This window comes from Phyllobates terribilis, unplaced genomic scaffold (genome assembly GCF_046119375.1).
Source record: "Phyllobates terribilis strain yellow unplaced genomic scaffold, ASM4611937v1 Scaffold_2__4_contigs__length_985480577, whole genome shotgun sequence".
NCBI classification, from domain to species: domain Eukaryota; kingdom Metazoa; phylum Chordata; class Amphibia; order Anura; family Dendrobatidae; genus Phyllobates; species Phyllobates terribilis.
Window position 1 is genome coordinate 828,038,619 of NW_027362762.1, and position 15,085 is coordinate 828,053,703.

The 15,085-nt window shown below is 47.2% G+C and overlaps 1 protein-coding gene across 1 annotated transcript in view; it reads right to left on the reverse strand.

The window, feature by feature from the left end:
* The window catches only part of SH2B2 (SH2B adaptor protein 2), a 174,564-nt gene that overhangs the window by 41,262 nt on the left and 118,217 nt on the right, over positions 1-15,085 (reverse strand). The window contains exon 3 of the mRNA XM_073667760.1: positions 7,827-7,928. Coding sequence (XP_073523861.1) covers positions 7,827-7,928 — 102 coding nt within the window. The remainder of the gene's footprint in view (positions 1-7,826; positions 7,929-15,085) is intronic.

Genomic DNA, 15,085 nt, shown 5'->3' on the forward strand with positions numbered 1-15,085 from the left:
CTGGACCGCAGAGTGAAGGCAAAAGGGCCAACAAGTGCTAAGCATCTCTGGGAACTCCTTCAAGATTGTTGGAAGACCATTTCCGGTGACTACCTCTTGAAGCTCATCAAGAGAATGTCAAGAGTGTGCAAAGCAGTCATCAAAGCAAAAGGTGGCTACTTTGAAGAACCTAGAATATAAGACATATTTTCAGTTGTTTCACACTTTTTTGTTAAGTATATAATTCCACATGTGTTAATTCATAGTTTTGATGCCTTCAGTGTGAATGTACAATTTTCATAGTCATGAAAATACAGAAAAATCTTTAAATGAGAAGGTGTGTCCAAACTTTTGGTCTGTACTGTATATATTTATAAAAGTTATATCTTAACTACTCATACATTCACAACCTTGTCCCACCTTTATCACAGCAGCACACAGGGAATATGATTTTAAGAAATCTCATCCAAATGATGAGAAAACAAATCCACACTTTTTATATTTCTTGCGGTTTTAATTTTAATAGCAGACAGAACATATCAGAGGAAAAGAGGTGGTTAGCGTTTTTTTTAACTTTTTGTGCATCTTCTATTTTTAGCTAAACCTATTTTTTCCCCATAAACAGTGTCACTCTTCCTAATTGGCCATGTCTGGTATTGCATGTTCTAAAATGGAAATGAGCAGCTACAGATCAGACAGAGACCATGGACAGGGGTAGCACCATTTCTTTAAAATGTCATTATGGTTTATTAAATAGTAGATGCAGCCGGTAACAGAAAGCAGCGTTCACCACATTTTTAGTCCCTCCCGCCACAAGAAGCATAAGAAGGAAACATTACATACATTTTGTAAGCTAACTTTGGACACAGTAGTGCTGTATTATTTATGATTTGATCTAAGTTTGTTAAGAAAATGTCTGATGTTTTGATCTGTGAACCGGAGATGTTCACGTTTATTTCTATTCTCTTACACATATCTGCTATCACATCCCCTAGATGAAGCACTAAGCGAAACGTACGTCGGGAGTACGTGCATCCTTGTGGTTCTGTGGGTAAGGATATTCTCCTATTTCTATTATCGTTTATATTAGGTTGTATTCAACATTTTGGGCTTATGTCTGGATGAATCTATTGGGTTACAATTTGCACACCTGTGCTTTTGAAAAATATTTGTGAGATTATTGACTGGAATGCATATGCAGATATACTCATATTTCCACATACTGCTTTTTTTTACCTATTAAATTGTTATATTGATATTTGAACCGACTCTATTATAAGTATTTACCCCAACCCATAGATGTCTAATTCTTATATATTTCCCTGGTTTTATTATATTTGATGTTTTTCTGTTTTAAAATGATCCAATGAAAATTATATATATTTTATTATATTAAATAGCGTGACACAATTTTCTTAAAGGTTTATAAAACCTACCTGCTATCACACAAATTGCTTGGATGCATTTAAACAAGCTGTTTGTGACCATTAAATGACCGCAGATCAGCTACATGTAAGACGAACAGTGCTCATTTAATGGACAAGCTCTTCCTTTTGCACAGCACGATTGTTATGAAGATCGTTCTGCGCATAGAATATTGCTGTTCTCAGCAGCAGATCACCTGTTTACACAAGATAATGTGCTACTGATAGTTATGATTATTAAGCAAGCTTAAAAATCTTTTCACTCAATAAACTAGCATTTTACTCATTTAAAAAAGGAGTGAATAAATTGCTTGATACTAATGGAATAAAATTTGAAGATTTCATCTATTTTTTGGATGTGATGATCAACTTTACTTTTCTTTTAGACATTTTGCTCATTTGGCGTGTGATTGAAGGCCTGTTTAGGAAGGACGATAATTGGGATTGAGCATTTCTAAGATTCACAATTATCTGACAATGGAAATGCCCCCTTATTTAGTTGATGGAGACAGTAATGACACGCCCCCAGGGCCGTGGGGTACTCGGCAGCCGGGCCTCTGGTTGTTGGGGGAAATCACGGTGGCTGACCCGGTCCGTGACCCAGGGCTGTCAGTAAAAAGGGGGGGGGGGGGAGATATTGGGGATTTGGGAAAGTGTTCGTGACGCCACCTGTGGATTGCGGCTAAGGGGTGCCGCCGCTGCGGAGCAGTCCTCTGGAGCTGGTGTTATGGCAGCAGGGATGGTGTGGCTCTCCACAGGTAGAGCTAGCTCCAGGGAAGTGTGGGAAGAAGGTGGTTGCGCTGGGCATTGTAGTGCAGCGAGGGAAAGGTGGCGCAAATAAAGAATGGACGGAGGCAGTGCGGTGCAGTCATCCGAGTCTTTACTCACAGTTATTATGGCAATTCCACTGGTGCACTGTACGGGTGCTAGCCTCCCACGTCGCGCTGCGTTCACCAGGCAGGGGTTCAGCACTTCCTCAGGCAGATTAGGAGTACCGGACAGAACCCCACTTTCTTGTGTTCCTAGCTAGACCGACTTCACGCTGGGTCTTTCTCCCTCCTGCCCTGCGCTGCCCACTCTCAATCCCGCTCGGGTGCTCTGAAGTCCCTCCTGTGCGTCGGAGTTCCCGGACCTGCTTGACCCTCCTGGGGATTAGAATGCGGCTTCGGCAACTGGCTATATAAGCCAGAAGCCTCCGGTTTTTCCAGCCGAGACTTGAAGTACACGACTGGGCCAGGGGCCGGTCCCCTTCTTGCGGCCTACGATCCCTCTGTCTTCTGACAGATTCGGGGCATACGGGTGCCTTCCTGCACTCGCCATACCCCCTAGGATCCCTTCAACAGAACGGAGCCTACTCCCTGCTCCCCTCCTGGGCCCTAGTTGTGGAGCAGAGCTCCTACTGAGACTCTGCTCCCAGACTGTTCTTCTGAACTGTCCCCTCACTGATCTGACCTGCCACCCCAAGATGGCTTCGCCATATATACTCCTACCAAAGTGCTCCCCTAACTACTTCCTCCACCCACACCCACTACTGGTTACCCTTACCTTTGGGTTCCCCCCACTCCAGCCAGGGTCAGGGCTCAGCAGGAACATACATTGCGTCTTGCCCTTCCAGCCAGCCTGGAGCAGTGTAGTGTTGGATGCAGGTGTTGGGGTTCCGGGCAGCACTCCCTCCTTACCTGAGAGAAGGAGACACCACACCTCTGGGTGAAGTGCAGTACCTCTGTGGCGACTGAACCCTCAGTGACGCCACACTCCCCCCTGGTAAAACATAGCACGTCCGCGGGCTGGAACAGAGTAAAACAGGGTATATTAGACATGCAAAATTTTTAGATGGAAATTTTTAAGATTGGAAAACACAACATTTCTTCCCTTTATGGGAGGCACATCACTTCAACGTTACAGGTTACATTTATCGCACATTATAAAACACTTTTCATAAATGTTTCTTGTAACAGGTTACAGTCCATGCTGTAACCGGGTGTCCATTTTACTTTTAAACAGATGCAACAAGTAGTAGCATGAGGGACCCATCCGCAAACCCTCAACGTAGGCCCTGGGCGTGGCTGCAGGGCATAGATGATCCGGGTGTAGGACCACGTCTTCCGCCACGCCAAACGGGTTTTTCTTCTGAGGTCATTTGTTGCTGATATAAAACCAATAGGGTGCACCTTAAGAGGTGCAATTATATACAACGGAAAGTTTTTAGGGAGATCACCGTCCTCTGCCCTACTGTCTTTTTATACCCTTACGGGTAATTATATACACACTGTCCAGTCCCACTTACTAAACTAATAGTGGGGTCCCCGCCTGGGGTACGGCTGATTTTTACCTAACCCAGCCGGGTCATACGGTATGTCCTGGGGGGGGGGGTGTCCTCGATGACGCAGTACACTTGCAGAGCATACCACCCGCGTTCCCCGTGGTGACGGGTGTAGGTGACCTTGTCACCGGAGTAGAGATTCCGGTTGGGGTGGCCCTCTTCCAACTCGGGCTCAACATCCCGCCGGTTAACGAAGATGTCCCTCGCAAAGTTGGGATCTCTTATAAAGCCCCACCCAGCCTTTAGATCAAACTTTACCACGACTCCTTCGTTGCGGGGGCTGGGGTGGGCTGACTCTGCCTGGCGGACCTGGGCCTTTGTGGCCTTGTCCCGGGCCTCCAGGCGTTCACAGCGCGCCCGCCGAGCGCGCCGCTCCTTTTCTAGCTACCGGAGCTCCCGCCTGCAGAACTCCTTCCTCTGCAGGGCTTCGGCCTGGGTCTCCCACGGGAACCCCATCAGGTCCCCCCCCCTGGTTGTCCCAGCAACACTCCTCTCCGCCGGAATAAGCAACCAGGGGTGCTGGTATCGGGAGTAGCATGCTCGGCTGCTGGTCCTCGATCCGGGCGGACCAATCGAAGACCGGCGCGCCGTACACCCACTCGGGTGCCGGAGGTGGGGGCGCCGGGAAGGAACCAAGTAGAAGGCTCCTAGTTTCCATGCCCAGGAGTGAAGGTTCTGGGAGGGCACTAAGTGGAGGCTTCTCAAGGTCAGCGCCCCGGGGTGGAGGTTCCGGGCTGAGCAGCTGCTCCAGGGAGGGCATGGCGGCATACGGGGAGTGCTGGTGAAAGAGGCCCAGGAGCAGGTCGGCGCTTGCAGCGCCCGGGAAAGGGGACTCTTTCCTACCTGCTCTTGTGCTGCATCCAGCCTCCTGGTACTCAGCGGGCTCCGCCGGGGCTGGGGTGCCGCTGCCGGCTTCAGGTGCTGCTTTCCGCCGTGCTGCCATCTTCTCTAACAGCTCGCTCCTCCATCTGGAGACCGCTGCCTGCTGAGCCTGTTCCACTTCCCGGCTCAGCTCCAGGACTTCACTTTGGAGGAACTCCGCGTCTTCCTGGGACAATTTTCCAATTTCTCCCTCCTGGGTGAGGGGATTTGCTTGACACTGCAGCAGGCCAGAGGCGAAGGCTTCGTCTTCGCGTCCGTCCATGCTGGCTGCCGGGTGCGGTCTGTCTAGACTGATTAAGACCACACCCTTTCTCCATTCCTTTTTCTCCTCCTCCTCTCTTCTTTCGGGGGCGGTCCCATGGCAATCTGCTGTCTGTCACTCCCTGTGACGGCCTCCCTGCCTTGACGGACACATCTATGCGGACAGTCACTGTTGCAAGGGGCAGGGCTGGCTTTTGGCACCATTCCGGGACAAGGCCCACGATGGGAGGTTCCATTTTGTTGTCTTTGAGCACGCACATAATGGCGCCCGTTCTTCTGGGGCGGACGCCACATTCAGTAACATCACACAGTTCTTTTGGCACACTTCACCCGCCAGTACGGGCTGGTCACGTATCCTGTTCGTGACGTCAAAACATGACGCGCCCCCAGGGCCGTGGGGTACTCGGCAGCCGGGCCTCTGGTTGCTGGGGGAAATCACGGTGGCTGACCCGGTCCGTGACCCAGGGCGGTCAGTAAAAAGGGGGGAGATATTGGGCATTTGGGACAGTGTTCGTGAAGCCACCTGTGGATTGCGGCTAAGGGGTGCCGCCGCTGCGGAGCAGTCCTCAGGAGCTGGTGTTACGGCAGCAGGGATGGTGTGGCTCTCCACAGGTAGAGCTAGCTCCAGGGAAGTGTAGAAAGATGGTGGTTGTGCTGGGCGTTGTAGTGCAGCAAGGGAAAGGTGGCACAGATAAAGAATGGACGGAGGCAGTGCGGTGCAGTCATCCGAGTCTTTACTCACAGTTATTATGGCAGTTCCACTGGTACACTGTACTGGTGCTAGTCTCCCATGTCGCGCTGCGTTCACCAAGCAGGGGTTCAGCACTTCCTCAGGCAGATTAGGAGTACCGGACAGAACCCCACTTTCTTGTGTTCCTAGCTAGGCTGACTTAACGCTGGGTCTTTCTCCCTCCTGCCCTGCGCTGCCCACTCTCAATCCCGCTCGGGTGCTCTGAAGTCCCTCCTGTGCGTCGGAGTTCCCGGACCTGCCTGACCCTCCTGGGGATTTGAATGCGGCTTCGGCAACTGGCTATATAAGCCAGAAGCCTCCGGTTTTTCCAGCCGAGACTTGAAGTACATGACTGGGCCAGGGGCCGGTCCCCTTCTTGCGGCCTACGATCCCTCTGTCTTCTGACAGATTAGGGGCGTACGGGTGTGTTCCTGCACTCGCCGTACCCCCTAGGATCCCTTCAACAGAACAGAGCCTACTCCCTGCTCCCCTCCTAGGCCTCTGACACTAGGCCCTAGTTGTGGAGCAGAGCTCCTACTGAGACTCTGCTCCCAGACTGTTCTTCTGAACTGTCCTCTCACTGATCTGACCTGCCACCCCAAGATGGCTTCGCTATATATACTCCTACCAAAGTGCTCCCCCTAACTACTTCTTCCACCCACACCCACTACTGGTTCCCTTTGGGTTAACCCCACTCCAGCCAGGGTCAGGGCTCAGAAGAACATACATTGCTTCTTGCCCTTCCACCTGGCCTGGAGCAGTGTAGTGTTGGATGCAGGTGTTGGGGTTCCGGACAGCACTCCCTCCTTACCTGAGAGGAGACGCCACACCTCTGGGTGAGGTGCAGTACCTCTGTGGCGACTGAACCTTCAGGGGCGCCACAGTAAACCCAAGATCGGTCTACTGCTCCACCACAACAAAGTGTCACCTTGTTAAACTATTCAACTCACACTTCAATTCCACTGTACAGAAAAAGGAAGTCAACCGTGACCTTGTAATCATCTCCAGAAATATGGAAATAGTTTGATTTGGTTTGGGATCCACAGGGCTACTAGCTGTGCGGTAGTTCTAAAAAAAAAATTCATTATTTCCCTTTTGCGCGAAAAAGTTATGCCACATGTCAGAATTTTGCAATCTTACTGCAAATCCAATGGTAAGAATATTTTTATTGCAATTCAAGTCACAGTAATGCCACAATAATATTTTTACTCGCAGGAGACACTGTATTGCCATGTTGTGTTAACCTAAAACAATATAAAATCTAATTATTCTAAAAGAAAAGTAAAATAAAAATGCTTACTTATTGCTTACATTTCTTCACAATTGATTGTCATACTTTAAAAAAGGTATCATCATACTCCAAGCTATCTCCTATCCATTCCATCTAATGAGTTACTCCCATCTTCATAGATGGATATTTTCGGATAGTGGTTGTAAATCTACGGTATATTAACGTTTGCAGCCATTCTTGAGATATTAGCAGACCGACCACCTCTGCTGTCTAGCTTGTAAATAATGAACTGAAGCTGGCTGGGATTAGGAGGTAACCGCATGCTCCAGTAATCCTTGCCAACTTTAAAATAGTGGTCAGTAGAAAAGAGCTTGTAAGCACTGCACATGTTCTGCAGTCTAGCAGTGGTGGTCGGTATCTAGGGCAACGAGTTACAAACAAAAGAAAAAAGTGTTAATATCTCAAAATCGGCTGAAAACTTTTAAGCAGTAAATTGAAAAAGTGATTCCGTTTACAAGCACTATCTGGCAATACCCATGTATGAAGATGGGAATAACCCTTTAAGGAATGGCCATGAATAATAGGTGAGGTACAGACTTTTGGCACAGCAGCTAATCAGCTGTTTGAAGAGACTGTGGTCTCCTTCTTTGTTTACTATAAACAGCTCACTACTTCTACTAGTGGCTGTGCCTGGTATTGCTATTCACTTGAATGGGACAAAGTTGTAGTAATGGAAAATAATAAAGGGGACATGATGGTGACCACAGCGCTGCAGTCCCCTCGATCAGCTAATAGGTGAGAGGGAGTCAGGGGTCAGACCCTCAATGATCTGATATTGCACAGACCTAAGGAAAGGGATTTAATTGTGAAGAACGGATTAACTTCTCAGTCTCCTGGGCGGCCTAACACTGTCACCTTTATAGGGTGGAGTAAGTGAAGACCCTACATGATAGGAATGTCAGTATGTATACATGTGTCTGCAAAAAAAAGTTTTACCTTCAGTACAAACGTGTTGTCCTTGTCAGGCATCTCCAGCGGCATCGTAGTGCGGACCTCGATGATCGCAGAGAGAGGAATGCTTACTTTAGGCTTTGATGACTGTAAGAAATAAATAAGCGGGTTATTACCATATAGAAGTATGGCTCCAGTAGCTCAATTCTTATTATTGGCATAATCATGAATGTAAAGGAAAGCAAAAAAAAAGAAATTTCTCCACTGCCATAATAACATTTTTCTCACAGTGCTAGCGGTGATTTCACTGATGTCACCACAGTTCAGGGGCCCGCTCGCAGAAGCTCATTCTCCCCTGGTTTTCAACATGAACGGTCACAGCATGCCACTGTTTATTTTGAAAACCACATGTCGCACAGGTGGATTATGGTGTAGGACAGTGGGTTATCCTCACGTCGGACAGGTGAGGGATATGGTTGTTTATTATTTTTGTTTTTTTACAGGGGAAATTGGCTTCAATGGATTAGGCGTAAAGGTGAGTATAACTGTGCTTTTTATTTTTAATAAATGTGTACATCAGGGTGTTGACTTTTCTTTCAAATAAACACACAGCAAGAATAAAATCCTTTATTTCAAAATTACTATGGGGTTAGTAATGGGGGCGTCTTATAACCGCCTCTCCATTACTAACCCCTGGGCTTGATGTCACCTGGCATTACAAAGCTGACATCAACCCCAACCCTATTACCCCACTTGTCACCACAACAGGGCAAGTGGCAAGAGTGAGGCCAAGCACCAGAATTGGCGCATTTTATTGATGCGCCATTTCTGGGTGTGCTGAGTGCTGATCCTATTAGCCCAGGAGGGCCATGGCCCCTTCCCTGGCTATTAATATCATCCCACAGCTGTCTGTTTAGCTTTTGCTGGTTAGAATTTGTAGGGGGACCCTACATCATTTTTATGGGGTTCCCCTGTAATCTAGCCAGTAAATGCTAATCAAACAGCTGTGAGCTGTTATTAAAAGCCAGGGAACATTTTTGGCTAATGGCCCCTTTCCCTGGCAAGTAATATAAGCCTCCAGTGGACAGCTTTCCCTCTGCTGGTTATGAATAATTGGTGGGAGCCCATGCCATTTTTTTTTAAATTAATTCTTCATTTTACACAGGATGTACTCAGCGGGTGCTGCTTACAGCTCCCATCATTGTCTCCTGGTCGTGCTGATGTCAGCACGACCAGGTGGCAATGATGAGAGCTGCCTTCAGCAGCCAGCGCCTGGGATCAGTACGAACTGTAATGCTTTTTCCCAGGCGCCATAGATGTCATCCGTGTGTCATCAGTTTGCATGGGTGCGGCACGCATTTTGCAAGTGCTGCGCAAAAAAACCTGACATGTCTGTGGGTTTTTCACATGGACACATGGTCCGTGTGAAAAACCTGACATTTGCGCACACCCATTGAATACAATGAGTGTGCCTATGTCCATATTTGCGGTCCTTAAAAAACGGGCCACATACGGACATAAAAAACTGAGGTGTGAAGGAGGCCTTAGGCTGTGTGCTCAAAATGAGTTTTTGATGCTGTGCATTTTTGCTGTATCCAAAACACAGCGTCTTACAGTTCCTGCAAAGTGGATGGGATTTTTACTGAAAAGGAAACAAAATTCCAAGTGCAGTGAAATAGTGAAAAAATGTTATTAAGACATTTATGTTTGTGTGGTAAAATGATTATTTAAGTCAGTACGACTACGTTCACACCAAACTTGACACTATAGTAATTTTATATTTCTGTAGTTAAATAAATTCATAACTTTGCAAAAACAAATTGTGTTTGTGTGTTGCCATTTTCTGAGACATGACTTCTTTCTTTCCATGGAGCTACGTGAGGGCTTGTTTTTTGGGTGGTGAGCTGTAGTTTTTATTGGCACCACTTTGATCGCTTTTTATTCCATTTTTGGGTGAATGCGAGATATTAAAAAAAAAACGCCCAATTTAGGTTTTTCGTTTTTTTTTTTCCCCATGTTATACAGTGTTTGCATTATGAGTTAATTAATTTTCAATTTTTTGATGTAGAGGACTCTTTTCAGTATTGCAGTATATAGTAAATATATATATGGTCAAACAGCGTCAATCACAGACAGCTCCGGTCATTGCTGTTAGAAAACACAGGTGTAGGTTGTATGGCACAGCCGGCACAAGCCCTGTATGGACAAGGTTCAGCTCCTGAGCCCACTCCATATAGCCGCACATGACATAAGAGGTATTGGTAGGGGGAAGGCTGAAATAAACACTATGCGTATCAATCTGATGGCATACATATAAACACGCTTGTCTAGTAAATTAGGGTGTATGGGAACATCAAAGTATACTCTGGGAGATTTTTTGCAGCAGATTTGTAGTGAAATTCACATTGAAATTTGCAGCTCAGAGTCTTCCTAATATGTCTACCGTTATTTTAATACACACAGATATAGTAGACTTTGGATCTGCAATTATTGGCTGTGGCATATTGGTCCCACCAGAGAAAATCATTCCCGGGGCCCACTATGTAGCTACATAGAAATAATACAAGCCCACCAATTGTGAGATAAAATGTGCTAATATTGTGGTGTAACATAAAAACACAATGGTTTATCAAAAATGGCAAAATTTGAGCCAAATATACTCTACTATTCCATATTTATAAAATTTTTACCCCTAATGATAAATTTGGTGCAAATTATTTAACACAACATTGTAAGCATGGTAGGTACACTTCTCAATGTTAAAAAAGAGCTGACATCCAGTGAGTCAAATGTTGCATAGTTATATAATTTTGTACGAATTGCAACTTTTTATGCATGTAAAAATGGTTTTAATATAAGTGCATTTGTTCTGTGCCTTTTTAAGACAGCCAGTGCTGTGATAAGGGCGCTCCTCTCCACATGCACATACATAAAATCAATTCAAAATATTAATCTCTTGGCACAGATGAACATACAGTACCAGTATGTCCACAGCAGGATCTGCATGTGTGGAGTAGGCTCAGCAGTGGAGCCCTCTTCACACGCAACATACAGCCTGTATGGTGACCATTCAGCTGTGCGCCCCTATCTTGATACTCCTGTGAAGTCCAGCATTAGGCTGGATTCATATGAGATCATTATTCCCACTATATACTGCAATATTGTTACTGTTATATTAAAATATACCAAACAAGCAGGGGCGTAATGATCGCAGTCATAGAGGGTGCAACTGGGACCAGACCCATGCTTGAGCGTGGCCTGATGCATATTCTGCTGAAATGTATTGTGACACAGAGACCCTCTGATTCTCTGCAGTGAATTACACGATGCCGGCCAGTCAGAGGCTGGCAGCACATTTCGGCTTGCCAATGATGGGTTGCACATTGCAGTGATGTCTTGCGCTGCCCTTGGAGGCCTGCAGAAGTCAGCTCCGGGCTGGGGGAACATTATACCTGGATGGGGGACATTATACCAGGATGGGGGACATTATACCAGGATGGTGGACATTATACCAGGAAGGAGGACATTATACCAGGATGGCGGACATTATACCAGGATGGCAGACATTATACCAGGAAGGCGGACATTATACCAGGAAGGCGGACATTATACCAGGAAGGCGGACATTATACCAGGAAGGCAGACATTATATCAGGATGGGGACATTATATCAGGATGGCGGACATTATATCAGAATGGAGGACATTATATCAGAATGGAGGACAACATACCAGACTGGGGACATTATATTAGGATGGGGACAATATGGCAGAATTGGGATAATATATCAGAATGGGTGACATTACACCAGGATGGCGGACATTATACCAGAAGGGGGACATGGTTATAGCATGGGGCCCAGGATGGGGGACATTATACCAAAATGGGGACATTATATCAGTCAGGGGTGGTACAGTGTGGGCTCAGTCAGGGGTGATACAGGGTGGGCTCAGTCAGGGGTGATACGGGGGGGATCCTCAGTCAGGGGTGATACGGGGGGGCTCAGTCAGGGGTGATAAGGGGGCGCTCAGTCAGGGGTGATACGGGGGGGTGCTCAGACAGGGGTGATACGGGGGGGTGCTCAGACAGGGGTGATACGGGGGAGGCTCACTCAGGGGTGATACGGGGGAGGCTCACTCAGGGGTGATACGGGGGGAGGCTCACTCAGGGGTGATACAGGGGAGGCTCACTCAGGGGTGATACAGAGGAGGCTCACTCAGGGGTGATACAGAGGAGGCTCAGTCAGTCAGGGGTGAAACAAAAAAATTAGGGAAATCCTCCCTTAGTGACTGAGCCCTCTCAACCTCTATCACCAATGAGTAAAGTCCCCTATAACACTCACTGTTGGTGTTGGCGGGGGCTCACTTAGTTATGGTCGATAATCCTGCTCAGCTACATATACAGCTGTGCTAAAGAGTTTACATACCAGAGCAGAATTCTTCCTTTCTTGGCCTTGTTTCAGAGAATATGAATGGTAACAAAAAAACTTTTTCTCCACTCAAGGTTATTGGTTGGGTGAAGCCATTTATTGTCAAACTACTGTGTTTTCTCTTTTTAAATCTTAATGACAACCAAAAACATTCAAATGACCCTGATCAAAAGTTCACATACCCCAGTTATTAATACCGTGTATTGCCCCCTCTAACATCAATTTGAGCACAACTGTATCTAACCTTTGGTGAGTGATGTAGCAGACAGCCATCCATCTCCCTGTGCTTCTTACTGTCAGCCTGTGACACAGTGGGGAAGCAACACTGTTACTCAGTACAGCATGGCTTATTACTTAAGCCGTGCAGTCAGCGCGGGGGAGAGGCCACAAACAAAACTAACACTGATTGGCTGCACTGCTGCCAATCACTGTTAGACTTACCAACACCAGCACCGCTCTCCCTGGTTGTTCCAGGTGCGGTATCGCAGTGACAAAGATCCAGCATTATTGATCAGCGATCTGTACGAGAAGTGAGCTGCTGTCTGCACTGCAGCAGAAGAGATTCAGTGACCCATGGACTCCGCCAGGATGTGTAATGAGATGGCCACATTGCCTTAAATGGGGACATCATGAGGGAATAAGCCCCTAATGTATTACATGGTCAAGTCAGGTTATGAGGTAACTGACAATATTACTGGGAACTTTCAGAAGTGGTACAAATCTGGCCTTAACTGGTTTTTGAGCGGGAAATGGAGAACAGCTGATTGGTTCTGTAAGGGGGGGAGAGTGGGGGCATATGCCTATATAAGGTGACGGCTCCTGTCAGGAGGGGTCAGTTTTACCTCAAGAGCTGAAGAAGCCTGAAGACGGGATGGAGGAGCTCCTGAGCCGGCTGTTGGAGAAGGCGAGCGCTGGGGGAGGTCGGGACTGGCTTCTGCGGTGCCTGGAGGAAGATTCAGCGGCACAGGAAGAGGCTGTTGAGGGGGCGATTGAGGAGCCCGAAGATGGCGAGATACAGGACGGAGCGCCGGTTCCCCGTCGCAGTGCGAGACCCAGGAAGCTGCGACGCTGGTCCCCATCACCGCCGCCATCAGGAGGCAGGCGGAGCCAAGGCAGGAAGAGGCCGGCGGCATCGCTAAGCGGGGAGCCTGTCAGCAGGCTCTCGCGTAGTCCTACGAGGGGGCGTGGTTCCGTGAGCCAACCGGCATCCGGGTCCCCGGAGCGCAGGACGGATGAAGACAGCGGTGCAGCGGTAGTGGTCACGACCGCTCCGTGGAGCCGGGGCGCCAGCTTGCAGCCGCAGCAAAAGAGCTGTCAGGCGGCTGCAGCTGTGTCCCAGGAACTGGAGCCCAGCGGTTGTGGCTAGTACCGGGATGGCCCCTTTCACTGAGACCGCTCAGGGGTCTGGTGGGAGAATAGAGAAGACATCAGTAACGCAAGGACAGATGCAGACATCTCCGGCACGATCTTCGGATGGTGAGATACTAATGCATAATGACAGTTTAATTGATAATGTTATTTCTAGCTCAGCCTCTCTTAAAGAGATAATTAATATTGCTGTGCAGGATGCCCTTAGGGGATTTTCTAAGTTTGATATGGGGTCCTCCCTTAAGGTTTCTCAGAGGCCTCATGTACCTGCAGCTTGCTTCAAGGAAGCATTGTCCTGCGAGGTTTCCCCTTTGGGTTTTCACTTGTCTGCGTCGGTGAAAGAAAGGATCTGGGCTGGGGAGTATTTGGATGTTTTTTCCCTGCTTCCCGGTAAAGATGCTTTTCGGACCGATAAATCGGATAAGGAAAAAAAGAAAATTTTTAAATCTTTTCATTCGTGGCTACAGGCCTTCTTAATTTATGCGGCCGTGTTGGGGGAGAAATCCGCGTCTCTTTGCTGTGGACTCCTTCAACATATAGATATTGTATTGGAGGCTTACCGCCATTTTGGCGGTACTGCTTGGCTGCTGTATGATGAAGCCTTTAGGCAAAAATTGTCTGTTCACCCTTCATTAAAATGGGGGGTTAAAGACATAGGCCTATGGCTACAAATGATGGTCCCACAGAGGCAACCTAATATTCTTAAAAACCCGGTTTCTCAACAGATTCGGAAAGGGTTATGTTTCGCGTTTAATGAGTCCTCCTGCAGATGGCTGCACAATTGTCGTTATAAGCATGAGTGTTCCATTTGCGGGGGGGCTCACCCAATGAATAAATGCTTCAAGAAATTTACTCAGTCGCCTCAAAGGGCTATTGCAAAAGAGCCATTTCTTAATGGCAAAGACACCGGTGAAGGTGGTAGAAATGCTACCGTTTCTAAACAAATATCACGACAGGGAGAAATCCCTGCTACTGTTTAAAGGTTTCACAGAGGGTTTTTTTGTACCTAGTTTTGAAGGGTCTGGTTGCAAGGTAATTGAGAATTTACCTTCAGCCAGGCGTTTTCCTGAGGTAGTGAGAGAGAAAATTGTTAAGGAAATTCAGCTCGGTAGGTGTTCTGGTCCATTCATTGATCCCCCTTTTTTGAATTTTAGGATCACCCCATTAGGGGTTGTTCCAAAAAGAGAGCGGGGTTCCTATCGCCTTATACATCATTTATCTTTCCCTTCCGGCGATTCATTGAACGACCAGGTGGATAAGACTAAAGCATCTGTCCATTATGCCTCATTTGACATGGCCGTAGATTTATTACGGAATGTCGGCGGCAATGCCATGCTAGCTAAGACGGATATTCAAGCCGCTTTTCGCCTGCTTCCTGTTCATCCGTCTGGTTATTGTTCATTGGGTTTTGTTTTTGAGGGATTTTATTTTTTTGACCGATGTCTCCCAATGGGTTTTTCGTTATCCTGTTTTTATTTTGAAATGTTTTCTTCCTTTTTGCAATGGT